Source organism: Ischnura elegans, chromosome 3 (assembly GCF_921293095.1).
Source record: "Ischnura elegans chromosome 3, ioIscEleg1.1, whole genome shotgun sequence".
In the NCBI taxonomy this organism is placed as follows: Eukaryota; Metazoa; Arthropoda; class Insecta; order Odonata; family Coenagrionidae; genus Ischnura; species Ischnura elegans.
The window spans coordinates 41309491-41326863 of record NC_060248.1 but is presented as its reverse complement, the minus strand read 5'-3'; the positions used below and the strand labels follow the sequence as shown (position 1 = coordinate 41326863).

General features: G+C 35.6%; 1 protein-coding gene across 1 annotated transcript in view; it reads right to left on the bottom strand.

The window, feature by feature from the left end:
- Nucleotides 1–557: 557 nt before the first annotated feature.
- LOC124155691 (putative tricarboxylate transport protein, mitochondrial) overlaps nt 558–17373 on the bottom strand; it is a 51266-nt gene continuing 34450 nt past the window's right edge. Inside the window, exons 4-6 of the mRNA XM_046529721.1 lie at nt 10768–10988; nt 9103–9176; nt 558–1736 (exon numbers count right to left, since the gene is read on the bottom strand). Coding sequence (XP_046385677.1) covers nt 1628–1736; nt 9103–9176; nt 10768–10988 — 404 coding nt within the window. The 3' untranslated portion in view covers nt 558–1627. The remainder of the gene's footprint in view (nt 1737–9102; nt 9177–10767; nt 10989–17373) is intronic.

Here is a 17373-nt window from a genome sequence, read left to right as displayed (position 1 = left end):
GCCTCTAAAGAGGATACTAAAATGCATCCATTAATACTCCATTACCTTCATTACTCCATTACCTACCATTGGATGAAGCACGGGTGTCTTGGGACAGTCATTGACTGGCAAGACTGCAATCCATCACATTTGGTCAGTTTTAATGCATAAAAATGGAATGATGTGCACAAATCAAAATGTGACTCATTTGTCAGATCAGAATCGTCCAACAAAAGTTTTAATTTTGGCTACTAACCACAAGTAGCTTTGCTTTATCATTGTACTCTTTCATTGGACAGAACCAATCCTGAAGTGGTTCAAGGAAACAAATAATACTATGCTAGTGAAACCTTATTGTAAATATCTATTATGTATTTACATTTTTTGGGAAGCATTCTACTTCATGGTATTTTTGGAGATTAAGGGTTGGATAAGCTATCTTGCTGGCAACATCTGTTCTGAAACTGCAGTTCCTAACACTCCCCTGGGGTACACTTATCCAGAGATGTCGTACAAACTGACACTATATCTTGTTCTCACAAATTTCAGATTTCACCTCGAGCAATGACAGGCTGATAATCATTCTAAAAATTCATATTTATTTTAGTTAACACAGGAACATTGGTAATCTTTAGCAAATGTACAAATATTTGACTTTCCTATTTACTGTGCTTTTGGTGGTACATAATATGGTAACAGCACATACTACACATTAAACATAATGATATGTTGCGTCACAGGTGTAGTAATTTTTGAGTAGATTTCAAGTAGATAACAACTTCTAAAATCATACAAAAAACATCCATAAAATTTTCTGCAATTGAAATAATTTCCTTTTTGTTCCATGACAATGGTAGAGAAGACATTTCCATTTGCTGTATAAAAGGCAAAGCATTAACAAATTCCTCATTTCAATAAAGTTGACGAGTATAAAAGTTAGTACCATCACACATGGTAATGTGCTAAAATCGATTGGCTGCTGCCACCCTTCAGTCATAAAATCATTTTCTACCAAAATAAAATAAGCAAACACAACAACAATAAACTTAAATCATATCTAACAATCTTTCACCTTGACCATTACTATTAACAACTTCATGAAACAATGAATAATTACAGGAATGTCGAGTTCAAGAATTTATGGAAATAAAAATAATGAAACCACAGCTATGATGATACTGATTCACATAACACTTGATTGAGCACTCATTAGATGCAGACTTTAAATGCTTAGACCATGAAATTAGGGCATAATTTTTTCGTTAAATGCACATCAAGCAAAAGGCTTCCACAATACAAATGGAGTTTCTTCCACTTTGACAAAGCACAATCAATCATATCTATAAATGTGATCCATAATAATATACATAAAAAAAACAGTTCCTTTTCATCAGAATAAAATTTATCCCAATCACCAAAACTTGAATTAAGACAAACTTTTGTAGAACAGAAAAAAAGCTTACGGCATTGAAAGGTGATTGGTACAGATGTGAATACACGAAGTCATACATTCCTACTATCCCTTATGATCCCTCCTTCCCTTTGAACCCTCAGCAACAATTAATAGCGGGCAAGGGTTGCATGAGACTATGTTACGGCGTGCACAAATGAGAACTGCAGCTAGGCAACTGATGTGTTCTTCATCTCATCACTTCCAAAACTTGTTGAAGAGGTCCATGAATGAGTCATAAATCATGAAGGTGATAGCGACATCAAGGCACACACGGCTGAGTCGTGGAACCGTTCCCTTGTAGAAACTAGAGAGAAAAGACATTATGCAATAACCGATGCATTTCATAAGTTCCTGATGCAATCACAGAAAGGCAAATGAAATAAATTTATCATCAATATAGTATCAGAACAGAATCACCAGAAGGTTGATGAAATATTTTCGAATAAAATGAGGGAATTTTTTAAATATTGACCCACAATAAGGGATATTGACGAAAAGGCAAAATCTAACAAAAAACAAAGGAGTTTCTTTTAATGAAGAACATTAACTTTAAGAAGGAATATTTTGCTACAGATTAGATTCAGACATGAGTTCGCCATCACATTTTGAAGATTCTAAAAATTAATAACAAGAACTCTCGAAGTTAATAGCAACTTGCAATTCTTAATTGATCAGATTTGCACCACCTCTTATGCTAGCATTAGTCTACTTGTCATTCAAAAGAAGAAATAATAGCTCTTTATGATCATCACTACCTGGCACACTCAAAACATAGCCAACCAATTTTCAAGCTTTCAGAAATTATACATATTTCTAGCATTTCAGCTGTTGGAAACTGCCACCCATTTCTGGCTGACATTAACACCTTGAGTGCGGCATGACGTGATATCACGTCATGATGCGCTATCCCCTGGTGCTGATGACGTGATATCACGTCATGTGTACCCCGAGGGTTCCGGCCCTCCGTAAGAGCTCGGTTCAGTTCTATTATGACATTTTGCCCCCCTAAGTTGCTCAGCAGGGATCTAGCAGTGCATTTGTGAACGCCGTTTCAAGCAACCTTTCCTGGGAGGATCGGGAGAAATTTTTTCTTTTATCTTAAGGTAAGCCAATTTCCATTCATTTTCCCCCTGTATTTTATGCTATTATTTTTATTTATTTCTATTAATGCGTGAATATGACAATATTTATTTGAGTTTTATTTTACAAATCATAACTATTTACTATCTGGAACTTAATTATGTGTGTTTATTAATTTTCTATTCTGTTTTAATAATGTTTAGCGAGAATATAGATATTTTTTTCCATCCTTCTTTTTTTTCTTCTTGCGAGCCTAGTATTTTTCGAACCTTTGTTATCTGATGTTAATAAGTTTTATTCAATTAATACATGAAGTACTGTGATTAGTTAAACTTTAATGTAAATTTGAATGCCATTATATTTTATTTATGCAACGTAACATATCTCTAGCTTTTGCACCCTTCCTTTGTTTGTCAGTGCAACTCCTAAGCAGGGAGGGGATCGACAAGCGGCAATATTACGAGAGTGAAGAAAGTTATTTACGGAAAAAGTGTAAGTTTTTTATAACCTTTATTGTTGATATACGTATATCATGCACCTATAAACATTCTTATTATAATTGCAAATAACTGTTTGCACATTATCCCTTGGATTGACGAAGAAGTGCTGAGGAGTTGCTTTATAAAAATGCTGTTATTTGCTCAATAACTGTGAAATCAATGGCTTATGGGTGCTCTCAATTCTTTGTCTCGCCATTGTGAATATTTAGTTCCTAAACATAGTTTTACATTAGTAAAGCTGTTTGTAGCATTTCAGCTTTGGCCTATTTCACCGAGAGTGTTTATTTTGATCCTGTTATTTATCGGAATGTTTACAAAAAAAATACAATGTATTTATTGCAGATGGTACGGAAGCGAGGAGTAAAACGGAAAATTTTTCATGCTGGCCGGTAGTTGATGCCGCCTGAAAGAGGTGAAATTCTCTATTCATCAGCTTTTGCAGATGATCAGCAGTCTTCGACCTTCCATCAGGACCTGCAGCTATCGACGTCGAGGGAGGAAACCTCCGCAAGGACACAAACATTTCCTTCTTAGCTCTCTGCCGTCTCTAGACGAATGTACACGAAGAAGGAATAGCCGGAGCTCCTGGAAGAGAGCGGGATCAGGCATTCTCTGAAGACTCCGAGCTAGAAATTAGAGGGGAGGAAGGTGGGGAGGAGGTTGAACCCTCCCAGTCAGGTACTCCGTTGCCTCCTTCTACGCCCGATCCCTTTATGTCAATCCCTGGCCCATCCCCTTTTTCCTATTCTTTCCCTGAACCCTCTAACAATACCGTCAGTCTTCCATCAGAACGTCCTTTGCGGTGGACCCGTAGTTCAGTGACCCCTCAAAATATCACTCTCATAGAAAACCCAGCTCTCAACACTCCACCCCCGTTCAACGACCCAAAAGTTTTTTGCGTCTCCTTTTCCCAGACACCCTCTTTCATATACAGACATACTTTCTTATAATCTCCGAAAGAATAGGTAAGGAATTGGAAACAATTGACCTACGAAGAGTTTTACCTTCATAGGCCTAATATTTCACAAGTTAGGTATTCCTATAACTAATATATCAGACTATTGGAGCGTTGCTATCTTGTTTGACCAGCTTTGCTTTCGGAAATATATGAGTCGTGATTGATTCTTTAGCATTCTTCAAGCCCTTCATTTTTCACCGAACACCGGCCCAAACGATTCTGAGCCTGAGTATTTTCTCTAAAAAAATCCGTCCCTTTTAGATTCATTTCACCCCTCCATTGATTCCCTAATAATTCCTTCCCGAAAGTTATGCACGCTTTTTCATTTATCGTGAACCCGCCGGAAAGATTACCCTTTATAAATTCCATCTTTCTGTCATTAGATCCTTTATTCTTCCATCCTATATTCCTTATCCCAAGCCACTTTTACCATCAATATCTCAATCTCACTTCCCTGAACTCATCCAAGAGGAAGGTGGCAGAAAGAAGAATCGATGGTGCAAGTATTGCACTATTGCGGTGCAAGCACTCTTGGGCATAGGAAAGAGACCGCAGATATCTACATTGGCTGCTAGGTCTCCTCTACTCTATCCCGAGCTTTTTTCTTTCTTTCATAAGAAGGCATGAATAGTATTATATATTGCAATAGTATTATAGGTTAAATATATTGTTATAAAATTTGTGAGAGCGGTATTCCCTACATTGGTAAAACATACATGACTGTACGTAGTTGTATATAATATATAATTTGAAAATGGTCATCATTCCGATTGTATTGAATTTGTTTTGGGTAAATAAAATATTTTTTTCATGTCATGTGATTCCTTTTTTCAATAGACTAGGGCTCTTTCATAAATAAGAAGTAACTAGAGATTTCCAAGCACGATGGAATTAGTCTTTCCCTCGTGTAGTTAGAAAGAACACGCCATCGTTGCTTTCGGTAATCGGGTAAGTAATAAGGGGCATAGATGCTGCAAATATATTCCTAGCAATACGTATTATTGAATGGTTTACTCGAATTGATATTATTATGCACCAAATGAAAAAAAATATTATTGCGGTAAAAATTTACATCATTTTCAGATTTTCGCAGAATATTTGTAGTAAGAACCGCGATACGTGGCCTAAATGAAGATTACTTGTAAATGTTTGCTTGCAAATACTATTAGTTCCAGTTTTTATGCATTAATTTCTAACTCGGTCACATCATATTGCAAAAATATGTTATTGGCTTGAGTTCAGAAGATAGTAATGAGGAAGTTATGGGTTGATTATTTCTGTTTCCACATCCATTTTTATTTCAGCAACGGAGTCTCTACCCCAATGACCCAAAAAGGACACGCATCAGCAAAATCTTTCCTCACACCTTCCCCATCTTTTTGATGTTCCGATGGCACTCCCAAAAAAGCTATTCCTTGCTCTTACAAGCGGACCGACTAAATCTTACTATTACCCCTCGCTTCATCTCCGTACCCCCTCCACCTTAGAACAGCCGGCAGGAGTGGTGCACGTCAAGAGACACCCTAATACACCGTCGGAAAATAATCTCGAAAGCGGAGTGCCATCCATCTCAAGCACCTGCAGTGAAGGGAATACATAATGGTATGTGAAAACCATTTTTTGTTAAATAACTGATGCTTACGGGTGGTCGTATGGGAAGAAAGGAATTGGAGCTGAAAACATGAAACGAGTAAAGGAATTTGTGACGAAATAGTGGCTTCAGAAGAAAATGTAGAAATTATTCAATATTATAGAACCCTACCCCGATACTTAGGATTACTAGTACAAGGAATACGCCGAAATATCCTGCGCAGAATTACCATCCCAATCAAACAGCTGTTCACGGCGACTCCTTGTACTAATAACTTGCATTACATCCATCTAAGCCAAAAATTTCCCTATGGCAGTGGCAAAATACCAATGGCGATACCAATAGAACATTACAAATTCATTTTCCTCGTATTTTTTTGGATACATAGCGCAGAAAAAAAATGAAAGAAAACGGTGGCGCGGGGAAAAAATCCGACAGTATGCAACCCGCATTACGTTAATATCCCGCTGTGCGGGTGACGTGATATCACGTCATAAATAAAAAAATTCATAGCTAACAAATTAGGGCCAAGAAAATTTTTTCATTATTTTTCCCAGCTCTTTTGGCACCCATGCATGCGTTTTGCATTAAAAAACGACAGCCGCACCGGGGGTCGATTTTGAGTTTTACATGGTCAGCATTGAAAGTGTTAACCGGTAAATTCACAGCATATGTTATTTCATTCACACAACTATAAAGGAACCAATACAATTCCCATTCATTCACACAATCTATTTAAAAAACCTGACATTGAATCAAGTGGGTCTGCTTTTGAATGCCTAAATGAATTACAATTGTGTGTACAAAGTTGGGATGGATAAAATCGAATGATTTTATATGCTGAAAAAATAGGTTCCAAAATGGGAGAACCTGGGAAATATAGGAAAGTTGATCACTCTAACTTTAGCATTTTCCATCAGTAATCCAAGAATATATCTTCGGATAAAAAATTTGCATTTTGTTAGACTGTTAGTGGCACCATCAAAATTAGAGAAAATCAAGTGGAATACAGAGGAAACCCAGGAGATTATACTTTGCTTATGTTAACTACAGCAATCACAGTAAATTATGTACAGAGAATATTTATGATAAAATCTATTTGGATTTCATTTCAGACCCACAGTTATATATGCTAACTGTAATGTCCCTCAGCTGTGTACACAGTATTAATTAAAATGAAAAATTGGCTCCTTTTTAAACATAATTAATGTATATTTTTCTAAAATTAAAATTTGGTCACTTTGACCATATTAAATGCATAATAGCTTTCATAGAGAAGAGTAAAGATTTCAAAACACTTTGATGCAAACATTGAAACTGTAGATTTTAATGAATTTATAAAATGAATGAAATCTAAACAATCAATATGGGGTGACAAGTTTTGCTGGGATTTACACTTTGCTTGGAGAAAAAAATGCTACAACATGGCACCCATTAACTTATTCTCCCACAATCAAGAATTTCCTTTTACTGTCTCCCTTACTCTTCCTCCCCAACTCTGACATAACATCATAGGGTCCATGATGGTTCATTGCACCACACAACTCAACCTTCTCTGATTCCTTATAAATAACATGCATGAAGTGACACTTTGCATGCCATGAAAAAGCAAAAGAATTAAAAGAAAGGAAATAACAAAATCACAGAACAATAAAGTCGGAACTACATATTTGGAATGGAGCACATAGCTAGCTCCCAATTATACAGGCTAAATATGAGGAGAGATGGCACAAATAATCAGAAAAAAAAGGTAATCCAAATTTTTACTTTAATTTCTTGTAATGTTTATAATTTAAAAAAATCAAACAGTACATTACTATTTATGCACATAGTCTGTTATTTTTTATTGCTTCCCAGATTCATTGACAGCTTTCTTCAGCCTTCTGCCATATGTTCTGCAGCGATACCGTAATTGTGATTGAACTCACACTGACCCATTTACTCCAGCAAACTGTCTACACAGGCGAGTGCTTGGTTGTGACTCATACCATCTCTCCTTCCTTTGTCTCTGCTTCCACCTACCCACCGTCTTACTTCAACTATTTCCTCCCTATCCTGTTTAATCCTGACTGGTCTCTGTGTACTCTATTCAACGGCATGCGAGGCCATGGCAATGATTACGTATTTGTGTTATGGAAAATATGTTTAAAGATCATAGATAAGATTTTTTCTTAATTTATAACTATGGCTAACCATTGAAGAATCATCTTAATTAATCAAGAGTTTTTTTCCGCCACTCATAGTCTTCCCCAATGCTAGAGCAGACTTCCAAGTACACTTGAAAAATTCCTTGTCAGAAAGCAAATACAGTTGAGGACCTCAAATCCGGAAAGCTTGGGACCAAAGGGTTTCTGGATTTCTGGTTTTTATGGATTTCTGGTCTTCTATGTAAATACTTCCATATTTTGTTAGTAAATCAATCTATAAATACATTCAGGCTCTTGTGCTTGATGTTTGAGATCCCTACGTGTCCCTGCCTAGGTTGTTAGTGTATGCTCATTGTGTGTGTTAACTTCCTACTCGTCCCAGAAAAAGGTTCAGAAAGTGGTGCCACAAGGTGGCAAGTCGAAACATTATACGCCAAGGAATTTTCAAACATTCCAGATTTCTGGTTTTCTGAGTTTCTGGATTCCGGATTTGAGGTCCTCAACTGTACATATAATAATTCCATTCCATTCGATAGGCTTGCATTAAAATGCAATAATCGCGATGTTTTTGAGGCCGATTACATTTTTGCATGTATCACAGAAAACATCATAGGACTGTGAAACTAATGCATGGATAATTCACAGTTCGATAATCGATGGTCTACTGTATATTGTTGAAAAGAGAATAAATACAGGTTTTAACTGTAATACAGTGTGGCCTTTTAGCATGAACTTTTAATCCCAAGGTTGTAGGCTTCAAACTTTGACCTTGTATATCTAAGACCACACCTACCTCAAACGTAAAAAAATGTATTTCATTGCCTCAGTGTGTTCTATGTACTCTGAAAAAGGGCAAACTAATGACATCACCATCAAAATAATGCTTAACTTACTCACAGCACCATGAAAATACCAACTACCGGCATCGCTAGAACCTCCTCACTTTGCAAAGGTGGTTTTGTTTGATTCATGCCTGGACTTTTGCTTGTCAAACTTTAGGATTCTGGTAACGGTGTCTAAAAGTATCTGCTCAGTGCACTTAAGGTAACCTCGAATATCAGCAATACTATTTACCATATTACACAATATTTATTATAAAAATGTTCCACTCAGGCACAGAATAGCTCCCACTGAATTTCTCACCCTAGTTTTGGATTCTAATAATGTTTCGCTCTCAAATCTTAAATAGTTTTGGTTGCAGATCCAAGATATTTTTTTTAAACATAAATATATAATAATTTTGTTCAAGCTAACAACGATTTGATAAACTATCTGTGGTAGATAGGAATATAAAAATGAATATTTACCTTTCTTAGATTAGATTTTAAAATATAATCCAAACATAGCTTAAATATTATTAATAAAAGTTTTAAAGTTTAAAATTTTTAACTTACGCCATTGGCCCTTCATTCTTCCAGATTTTCATGAAACAGTCGGCAGTGTTCTTGTACTTTGAAGCTTCCAATCCCTAGAATTACAAAATAAAGGAATATGAGAATCTTAATGTGCATACACATCCCATAGTAATCAAGTATTATTCAAATACATGTCATTCAGAAAGATATTGAATTCAAAGGTAAATATGTAGTTTTACTTGCTCAAAGCAAATATCTTTTGGGGGTGCTTATTAGTTTGTGACTTTCACAAGGAGGAATGTTTGAAAAGGGGAAATGTTTGAAGCATTTACAATTATTATTTTTTTTTTCCTTTTCTTGACCTTATTTAATATATAATATGGTATTTCCTGGAGTATAGGTCATTTATACAAAAGTTAGCAGCCAACGTTTCGATTTGTTTTCTTAAATCATCTTCAGGGCTATGTTAGAAAAAGTGTGAAACAATATAAAATACAGAGAATAAGACGATACACAATATTTATACATAAAGAAGGAACAATTGGTTTTTTTTATATAATACAATATAATTTAAAGAAATATGTATATATAAACATATATATAAGAACAGAATGGAATATACAAAAATTTTTGACATACCTCTAAACTTTGAACATATTTATTTATGTTTTGTTTCTAAGGTATTGCCACAACCTAGGTTACCATTAATTTTTATGTAAATAAAATTAATTTAAATTAATTAAATTTTTTTTTGATGCCTTTTGTATAAATGACCTACTCCAGGAAATACCATATTATATGAAGCATTTACAATAGTGAAGACATTTATGGAAACTTTTTCCGGGCCTAAACTTTAAGCTCTTCATGGTGGTAAAGGGGGAGAGTATCTGACTACAGAGTTTGTGAGTTCATAAAAAGAGAGGGGGTGCAAAGAAGACTGCCAATCCCACATTAGGGTGGTCCTTATTTTCAAAGTTTTCGAATATTTCTTGAGACGCCCCCCAGTTTTGTTCCATTTGGTGAGAAAATAAATCGAGCTAATTATTTTTGCAATTGAATACCGCGAAAACGTACCGCATCGCACTTAAAGTTTTGAAATTTGGGTATTTATGGGTGTTTTTGGGACATAACTGAAGATTACTTTGCTCTTGGATTATTCTATCACTTTTCTGTCCTCTACAACAACTTTTTAGACATTTTTAGTGAATCACCTCAAATATATTTCATTTCTGCCCTTTGGTTCGCGGGATATCGCCCCGAAAGTGAGCGTGCGCCACCCCAGACAGACAATTTTAGTGGCACGCGGGTTGCATACTCTCAATATTTGTTGATCATTCTTACTCATCGTAAAATCATAAAATTCTTTAGAAGAACTTTAATCTTCATCCATATGACCTTGAATGCAATATCTATAAGTGTTTATTACCGAAACGGGCTTAGTAGCAGTGGATTATGTCTTCTATCAAGTGGAAAAATTTTTATTTTCATAGGGAGAACTCAATATATGATAATTATCAGGCTAAATATTTTGCATGGATCAATAGCTCACTAAGCCCTAAATTACACCTGGAATCTTTGAAATCTCTCATGCAGGGCCCATTAACCATGCTTTTCCTGCTACGGTCTTCAGAGTTTCAACATATAGACTCCTTGCCAGGTATATTCTCGTTACACTCACTGGGAAAGCAACAGATCTTTCTTTACCTGCATCCTTGTTTTGATGACATCGATTGGAGTGTTCCCAAACACTGATGCTGCTCCAGCAACAGCACCAAATGCTCCAACAACTGGCTTTGGCACAGATTTCTGAGGGTCGCCCCCTCGCCACCAATCTTTGAGAGATTCCATGACGTAAAATCTAATCGCTTGGTTGCTCCCTTGTTTCATTATGGTGGCAGTCAACCCTTGGTATACACCACGAATTCCTGCCAAAACAAGAATAATGTTTCAATAGAAATGTTCAAATTAATCACATAGCCTCCATTTTACTTTCAATGAGAAAATTTAAAACTAGAGACTTCATTCAACACTAGGACGACTTGAGTTAGTATTCTATTTTTTCAGTTATTTCTTACTCTATTTCAATTCTGATAGTCAAACTATTGATTTTATCCACATTAACTATTTTTTTTGGCAAATACCATTCGATGGACACTGGCTCTTTATGCAGGACTGTGAAAACCTACAGGCTACTCAAATTTTACTTGAGACATACATTACATACAATTTTACAGAGACATTTATCTTCATGGTGTTTCCTGTTACACAAAATGAGCATAGTTCACAGAAATATTTCACAATTGAGCAGGAAACATCCTCACTAAAGCACTGAGCAATTTTGGGGCTGACATATAAAAAGGGCACTCTGTTAAGTGGTATTCTCCTCTTACAGGAATGAAGCAATTTGAAATTCTTATTTATGATTAAGGTGCTTCATTTTCCAATATACTAAATTTGTTTGCAATAGCCCACAAAAAATGGGAATGAAAAACACCAACCAAATATTAATTTTATTCTTCCACCATTATGATTTGAATAGCATTTGCAAATGAGAACGGTTTGAAGAAGTATCATTTCCACCAAAGACAAAAGACTTGAAATTTAAAATTACATTGCATATTACTTGATTAATCTGAATCTCACAATGACCAATTAGGTCTTCATTAGTTTTCAAACAGTTTTCCCAACAAGGGTCACATAATTTATCCAAATTTTTCTATTGCAGTACATATTTGGGTTGCTGGCATGTACTATCATTTGCAACAAATCGAGCGGCGCCACTTTCGCTCCACAAAGATTGTGCTCGGAGGGTATATTCAGCAAACCAACACTAGTCTTCATGGTTCATCATATGGAGAACGGGTCACTAGGTGGGTGAGATATTTTTTCAACCTTTTCAGTCTCGGGATTTGATCGCTTGCATTTAAGTGAAATTAATGTTCATTATGTTCCCCCAAACACATTGTAGCATTTAATGCAGGAGGAAAGATCGAAGGTAATTCCTCGGAGAGATTTTAAAAAGTTTGTAGCTTGGCTCTTTTTGAGTGATCTTAGCTCTTTTAAGGGAGCAGGAAATCATGAGTCCTTCACTGTGAACATGGCGGACTTTTGTTTACATCTATCGACTCGGGTTGATGTTTTTAATACAATATCTATGACATAAGATACGAGGCAGCTGGGCCATTTCATCTCAAATCAGGCAGTTAGTGCAAAATCATGTCAGGTGACCGTCACCGATTTCTCTGAAATTTATATATGTGAAAGCAGTATCCTTGTGATGAATAACGATGACTTTATCTCTGCTCAGAACTGAACCGTCATAAAGTTACCGCCCCTTGAACATTGCAGTGTCAGGCCTCAGAGTAAAAAATGAAAAATCACATAAATGCTGATTACTAAGGAACCATGGCCCATAAAGCAGTGATTATTGTTTTATTTTGAAGAGAATTCATTTATGCACATTATGGCATAACCTGCAAGTCATTTGAAGCAATAATAAACAAATAGGACTTGTTTAAACAATAAAAATTATTCATTATTTAACAATTTATTACTAAAAAAGGCCACCTTTTATTTTCTTTAAAATTTCTCAGCAAGTAGTTTAAATGTTCTGCTTTTAATTAAAAAAATAAAAAAAGGTAGTATTTTTATACTTTTTGTTTTAAGGCATGTCAAAGTTAGGCATGTTTACGACTATTTTACACCAAGATTGCATACCTTCAAGGGGGGGAAAAATGCTGTTTCCTTCTACTTAGCATTCATAACAGTGAAAAGTTCATATCTGAATGATTGGTTACATCTATTGACTGAAAGCAAGTCCAATCTTGTTTACTTCCATGGCATCCAATGTGTGCAAACACCCACTGCTACTGGCTGGAAACAGTGAATGAGTCGCAATTTGCACAGAGTATTTTTCAATGGCAGTTCACATAAGTCTTTCTTCTACTTTGGGCCATGTGGAACATTTCGATGGACCATGTGGATGCATAAATGAGACACTAATGTCATTCTCTTCTAAAGACACTGCAGTGATTTTTGAAATCAGGTTTGACCAGGTTTTTCGGAAACACACAATGAAGTCATTCATGGTGAGATTTTGAGTGCTGTACGTCATTACATATATATCTGAATTTGTAAGTGTCACAGCCTGTTTGATTATGTGGATTACAGAGCGAGCTTTAGTTGTCCCGTGTCTGTTAACTACCAAGACATGAAACTGTTGATGCCATGCATAGGTGCACCTTTCACCCAATAATTTTTTTGTCTACATAGGGTGGTTTCCTATTATTGTTCATTGCCTAAATCGAAATATTATTACTCCTGGAGTACATATATCTCGCTTTTAGATTTTTAAATGATGATATGTGTTTTTTGTGATTAAATGATAAGTGAAAATTTTCAAGCGTACGAAAACGCGACGGCTAAATATGAATGCTGCGAAAAGCCTGTGTGACCTCTGGCTGCTTGCTGCCGAGCATGGCGGTATCGTAGAGTTCCTTGCTAGCAGGTAATGCTTGGTTTAAAAAAGGATTATTAATACCCTATCAAACAAAGAAAATTCTCTGACCAAAGGCATTTTTAAGAGGGGATTGTTAAGGGATGTTTCTCGCAGCTCTGTGCCTCATGTATACATTGGTAATCTCAGATGATGTAAAACTCCTATCTACTCGTATAGCATCTAGGTCCCTGTGACGTCATGTGGAGTGGCATCGCATCAGTGCCAATCTATCCTTTTTCAAATGAGGATAAAATTGACCATTAACATTCGTCTAAACAGGGATTTCTATAAATCAAATAATTTGTATATTATGAATACAATGAAGGTGGGTAACGAATCGCAATCAATGCCTTTCGTTTTCTTTGATGAAGGAAAATGAAATGAATGAACCCTATTTGGCTAGTTTAACATGTGTAAAATGCAAAAGTTTGATATTAGGCAAGGATATACTCACATGTTGTACAAAGGACTTGTTTGAATTTACTTGCCACAATTGAAATATCTCAGGTTTCAGTTTGAGTCATAATTTTTGACCAATTCTTGCAACTCTATCAGAAGGACCCTATTCATGTCCTGTTGCATTGAACAACCACCAATGACTTTCTTCCTGTTTAAGACTTTTCTCCAAGTCAAATATCTGAAATGTTTTTTTTAATTAGCGGCTGACTTTTCTAAAATATATGATTTATTTCTCCATATGATATCTTTTTACTCTATTGTTCTTCTATTGATTCATCCTAAGAAAAGCATGTGCAGTGTCCTGTGAGAAATCATCTGAAGTGCCTGCATACCTTAGTTATTGTATTCCACACAGGTTAATATTGATATCTGTACTTTTTGCCAGTCATACGGTTGTACTTAATCTGGAAGAATCACACTCCAATTCTCGGAAAAGTTGAAATGAAGCACCAACTCCACACCAATTAGTGTTACCAACTTCTCTTTTTGAATAGCTTCCCTTTCTTTTTCCCAAATATGGTGATGATAAACTCTTTTCTTGGTTCAATCCTAAACTTCGGCAATGAATTTCTCTGAATGAATGTTTTGTCTGAATGATTCTCAATGGCAGTGAACACATATTGCTGATTAGGAGTTACACAAGAACAATCTTTATCATCATCCAAGTAAAATGAAAGCACAATGTAAAATTGAGCACTATGAGGAAGAGGATGTCAGCAGTATACATCAGCATTGTCCCAAATTCCGAGGTTTTTTTTAGCTCTGCATGATATGTCAATCGTATGTTTGGTTGAAACTGGAAAAGCAGCCAATTTATGTTGTTTAGATTAACTTGTGGAAAAGAATGATAAAATTTGAACATGGTCACTCATAGACATTTCACTCTCGCTTCTTCAAAAACTGCTGAGACATTATTTTACCATGAAGTACATATTTGACATTTATCACTTTCATTAAGTTAGTAAATTCTTGCCTAATATGAAACTTGCATTTTACACATGTTAAAAAGCTCAATTTAAATAAAAAAATAATTAGGTGAAAGTAGCACCTGTAGATGGCGTCAACAGTTTCAGGCTTGGTAGTTAACAGACACGGGACAACTAAAGCTCGCTCTGTAATCCACATAATCAAACAGGCTGTGACACTTACAAATTCAGATATATATGTAATGACGTACAGCACTCAAAATCTCACCATGAATGACTTCATTGTGTGTTTCCGAAAAACCTGGTCAAACCTGATTTCAAAAATCACTGCAGTGTCTTTAGAAGAGAATGACATTAGTGTCTCATTTATGCATCCACATGGTCCATCGAAATGTTCCACATGGCCCAAAGTAGAAGAAAGACTTATGTGAACTGCCATTGAAAAATACTCTGTGCAAATTGCGACTCATTCACTGTTTCCAGCCAGTAGCAGTGGGTGTTTGCACACATTGGATGCCATGGAAGTAAACAAGATTGGACTTGCTTTCAGTCAATAGATGTAACCAATCATTCAGATATGAACTTTTCACTGTTATGAATGCTAAGTAGAAGGAAACAGCATTTTTCCCCCCCTTGAAGGTATGCAATCTTGGTGTAAAATAGTCGTAAACATGCCTAACTTTGACATGCCTTAAAACAAAAAGTATAAAAATACTACCTTTTTTTATTTTTTTAATTAAAAGCAGAACATTTAAACTACTTGCTGAGAAATTTTAAAGAAAATAAAAGGTGGCCTTTTTTAGTAATAAATTGTTAAATAATGAATAATTTTTATTGTTTAAACAAGTCCTATTTGTTTATTATTGCTTCAAATGACTTGCAGGTTATGCCATAATGTGCATAAATGAATTCTCTTCAAAATAAAACAATAATCACTGCTTTATGGGCCATGGTTCCTTAGTAATCAGCATTTATGTGATTTTTCATTTTTTACTCTGAGGCCTGACACTGCAATGTTCAAGGGGCGGTAACTTTATGACGGTTCAGTTCTGAGCAGAGATAAAGTCATCGTTATTCATCACAAGGATACTGCTTTCACATATATAAATTTCAGAGAAATCGGTGATGGTCACCTGACACCCCTCTGCCTGATTTGAGATGAAATCCCCCAGCTTTGATATTCCACGTGTTTCATCATATAAATATCTGAGCAAACACGTAAAATATGAAATTAGTTAAGCTGATCGGCATTAATCGTTGCGTAAGTAACAACAGAGTTCTCCGACGTCCATCAATCGGCAAAGATGTATTCCTTTCCATGTATTCAAAGTATGTCCGGAAAACTTAATTCCAGCTAAAAGTCCCATTTTTAACGGATTTCAACAGGTATTGTTTGATAATATGTTCCACTTCTGAATTAGTGTGAATGCGTATAATAACTCTACGCTGCTATGTGGTTGATGATTAAGTTATCATATTTAGCTGCAATCATTTACATATACTCTGATGAATTCGGGATAATGTAGGATACTTACTTAGCATCATTAATTAACTTCTCTACTTAGGTACATTAGGTAGGTTACATGGTATTAGGAAATGTGTTTGTTGGCAATACGTTTTATGTTTAAGGTAAGATTGAAATCAGTGGAACTGCAGCTCATTTCATAAAACCTTTGAAGTCAAGTAAGAAGGACGTAAGCAAATCCTTACAGAATTTCTGCTTGAAATGAATGTATACCCTTGCTTCATTACAAATACAAATACTGAGTTAGAAACATAATAACAAATAATAATAACTTATAAGGACAATACCATACCGAAGTCGCAGGCGACAACATCATAATATGTATTCCTATTGTATACACTAACCAGCTGAAACATAAAGTATGCGAAAGCCTCCGTGCTCAAGTTATAATCATATAAACGAATAAAATACTAAGATACCGAGAAAATGATTATTTTTTGATCAAAATTCGTTCAGTTGAGAAGCACATGAAAGCAGCTCAGTGTTACAATGACAACAAATAATTAAAATTGTCGCATCTGCATTCGTTATCAGTAATAGCTTAATGGATGAATACTAGTCTGGCGGCTGGAGGGGCCCGCGTTCAAGACCCTCAATTGCCCGAAATTTTTTATCCTCCTCACAGCCGTATTTTAATTTAAAGTTTTTTTATTTTTTAAATGTAGTTAAGAGGGTACCAAATGTTGAATTTGTGCATTTTTTTACAACAATTTCTAATTTAAATGCTCGTGCGACGGGAATCCTGCGTTGTTAGCGCGGTAGGACGAATCATTGCGTTTCCCTATGAGGAACTACATTCAGAAACACTGGTGAATGTGATTCCCAGTGCTATAAGGTTTCCTTTACAGCTCCAGTGTTACGAGCGAGTTGATTTCCGTGTTCCTAATGTCGAAATCGTGCCC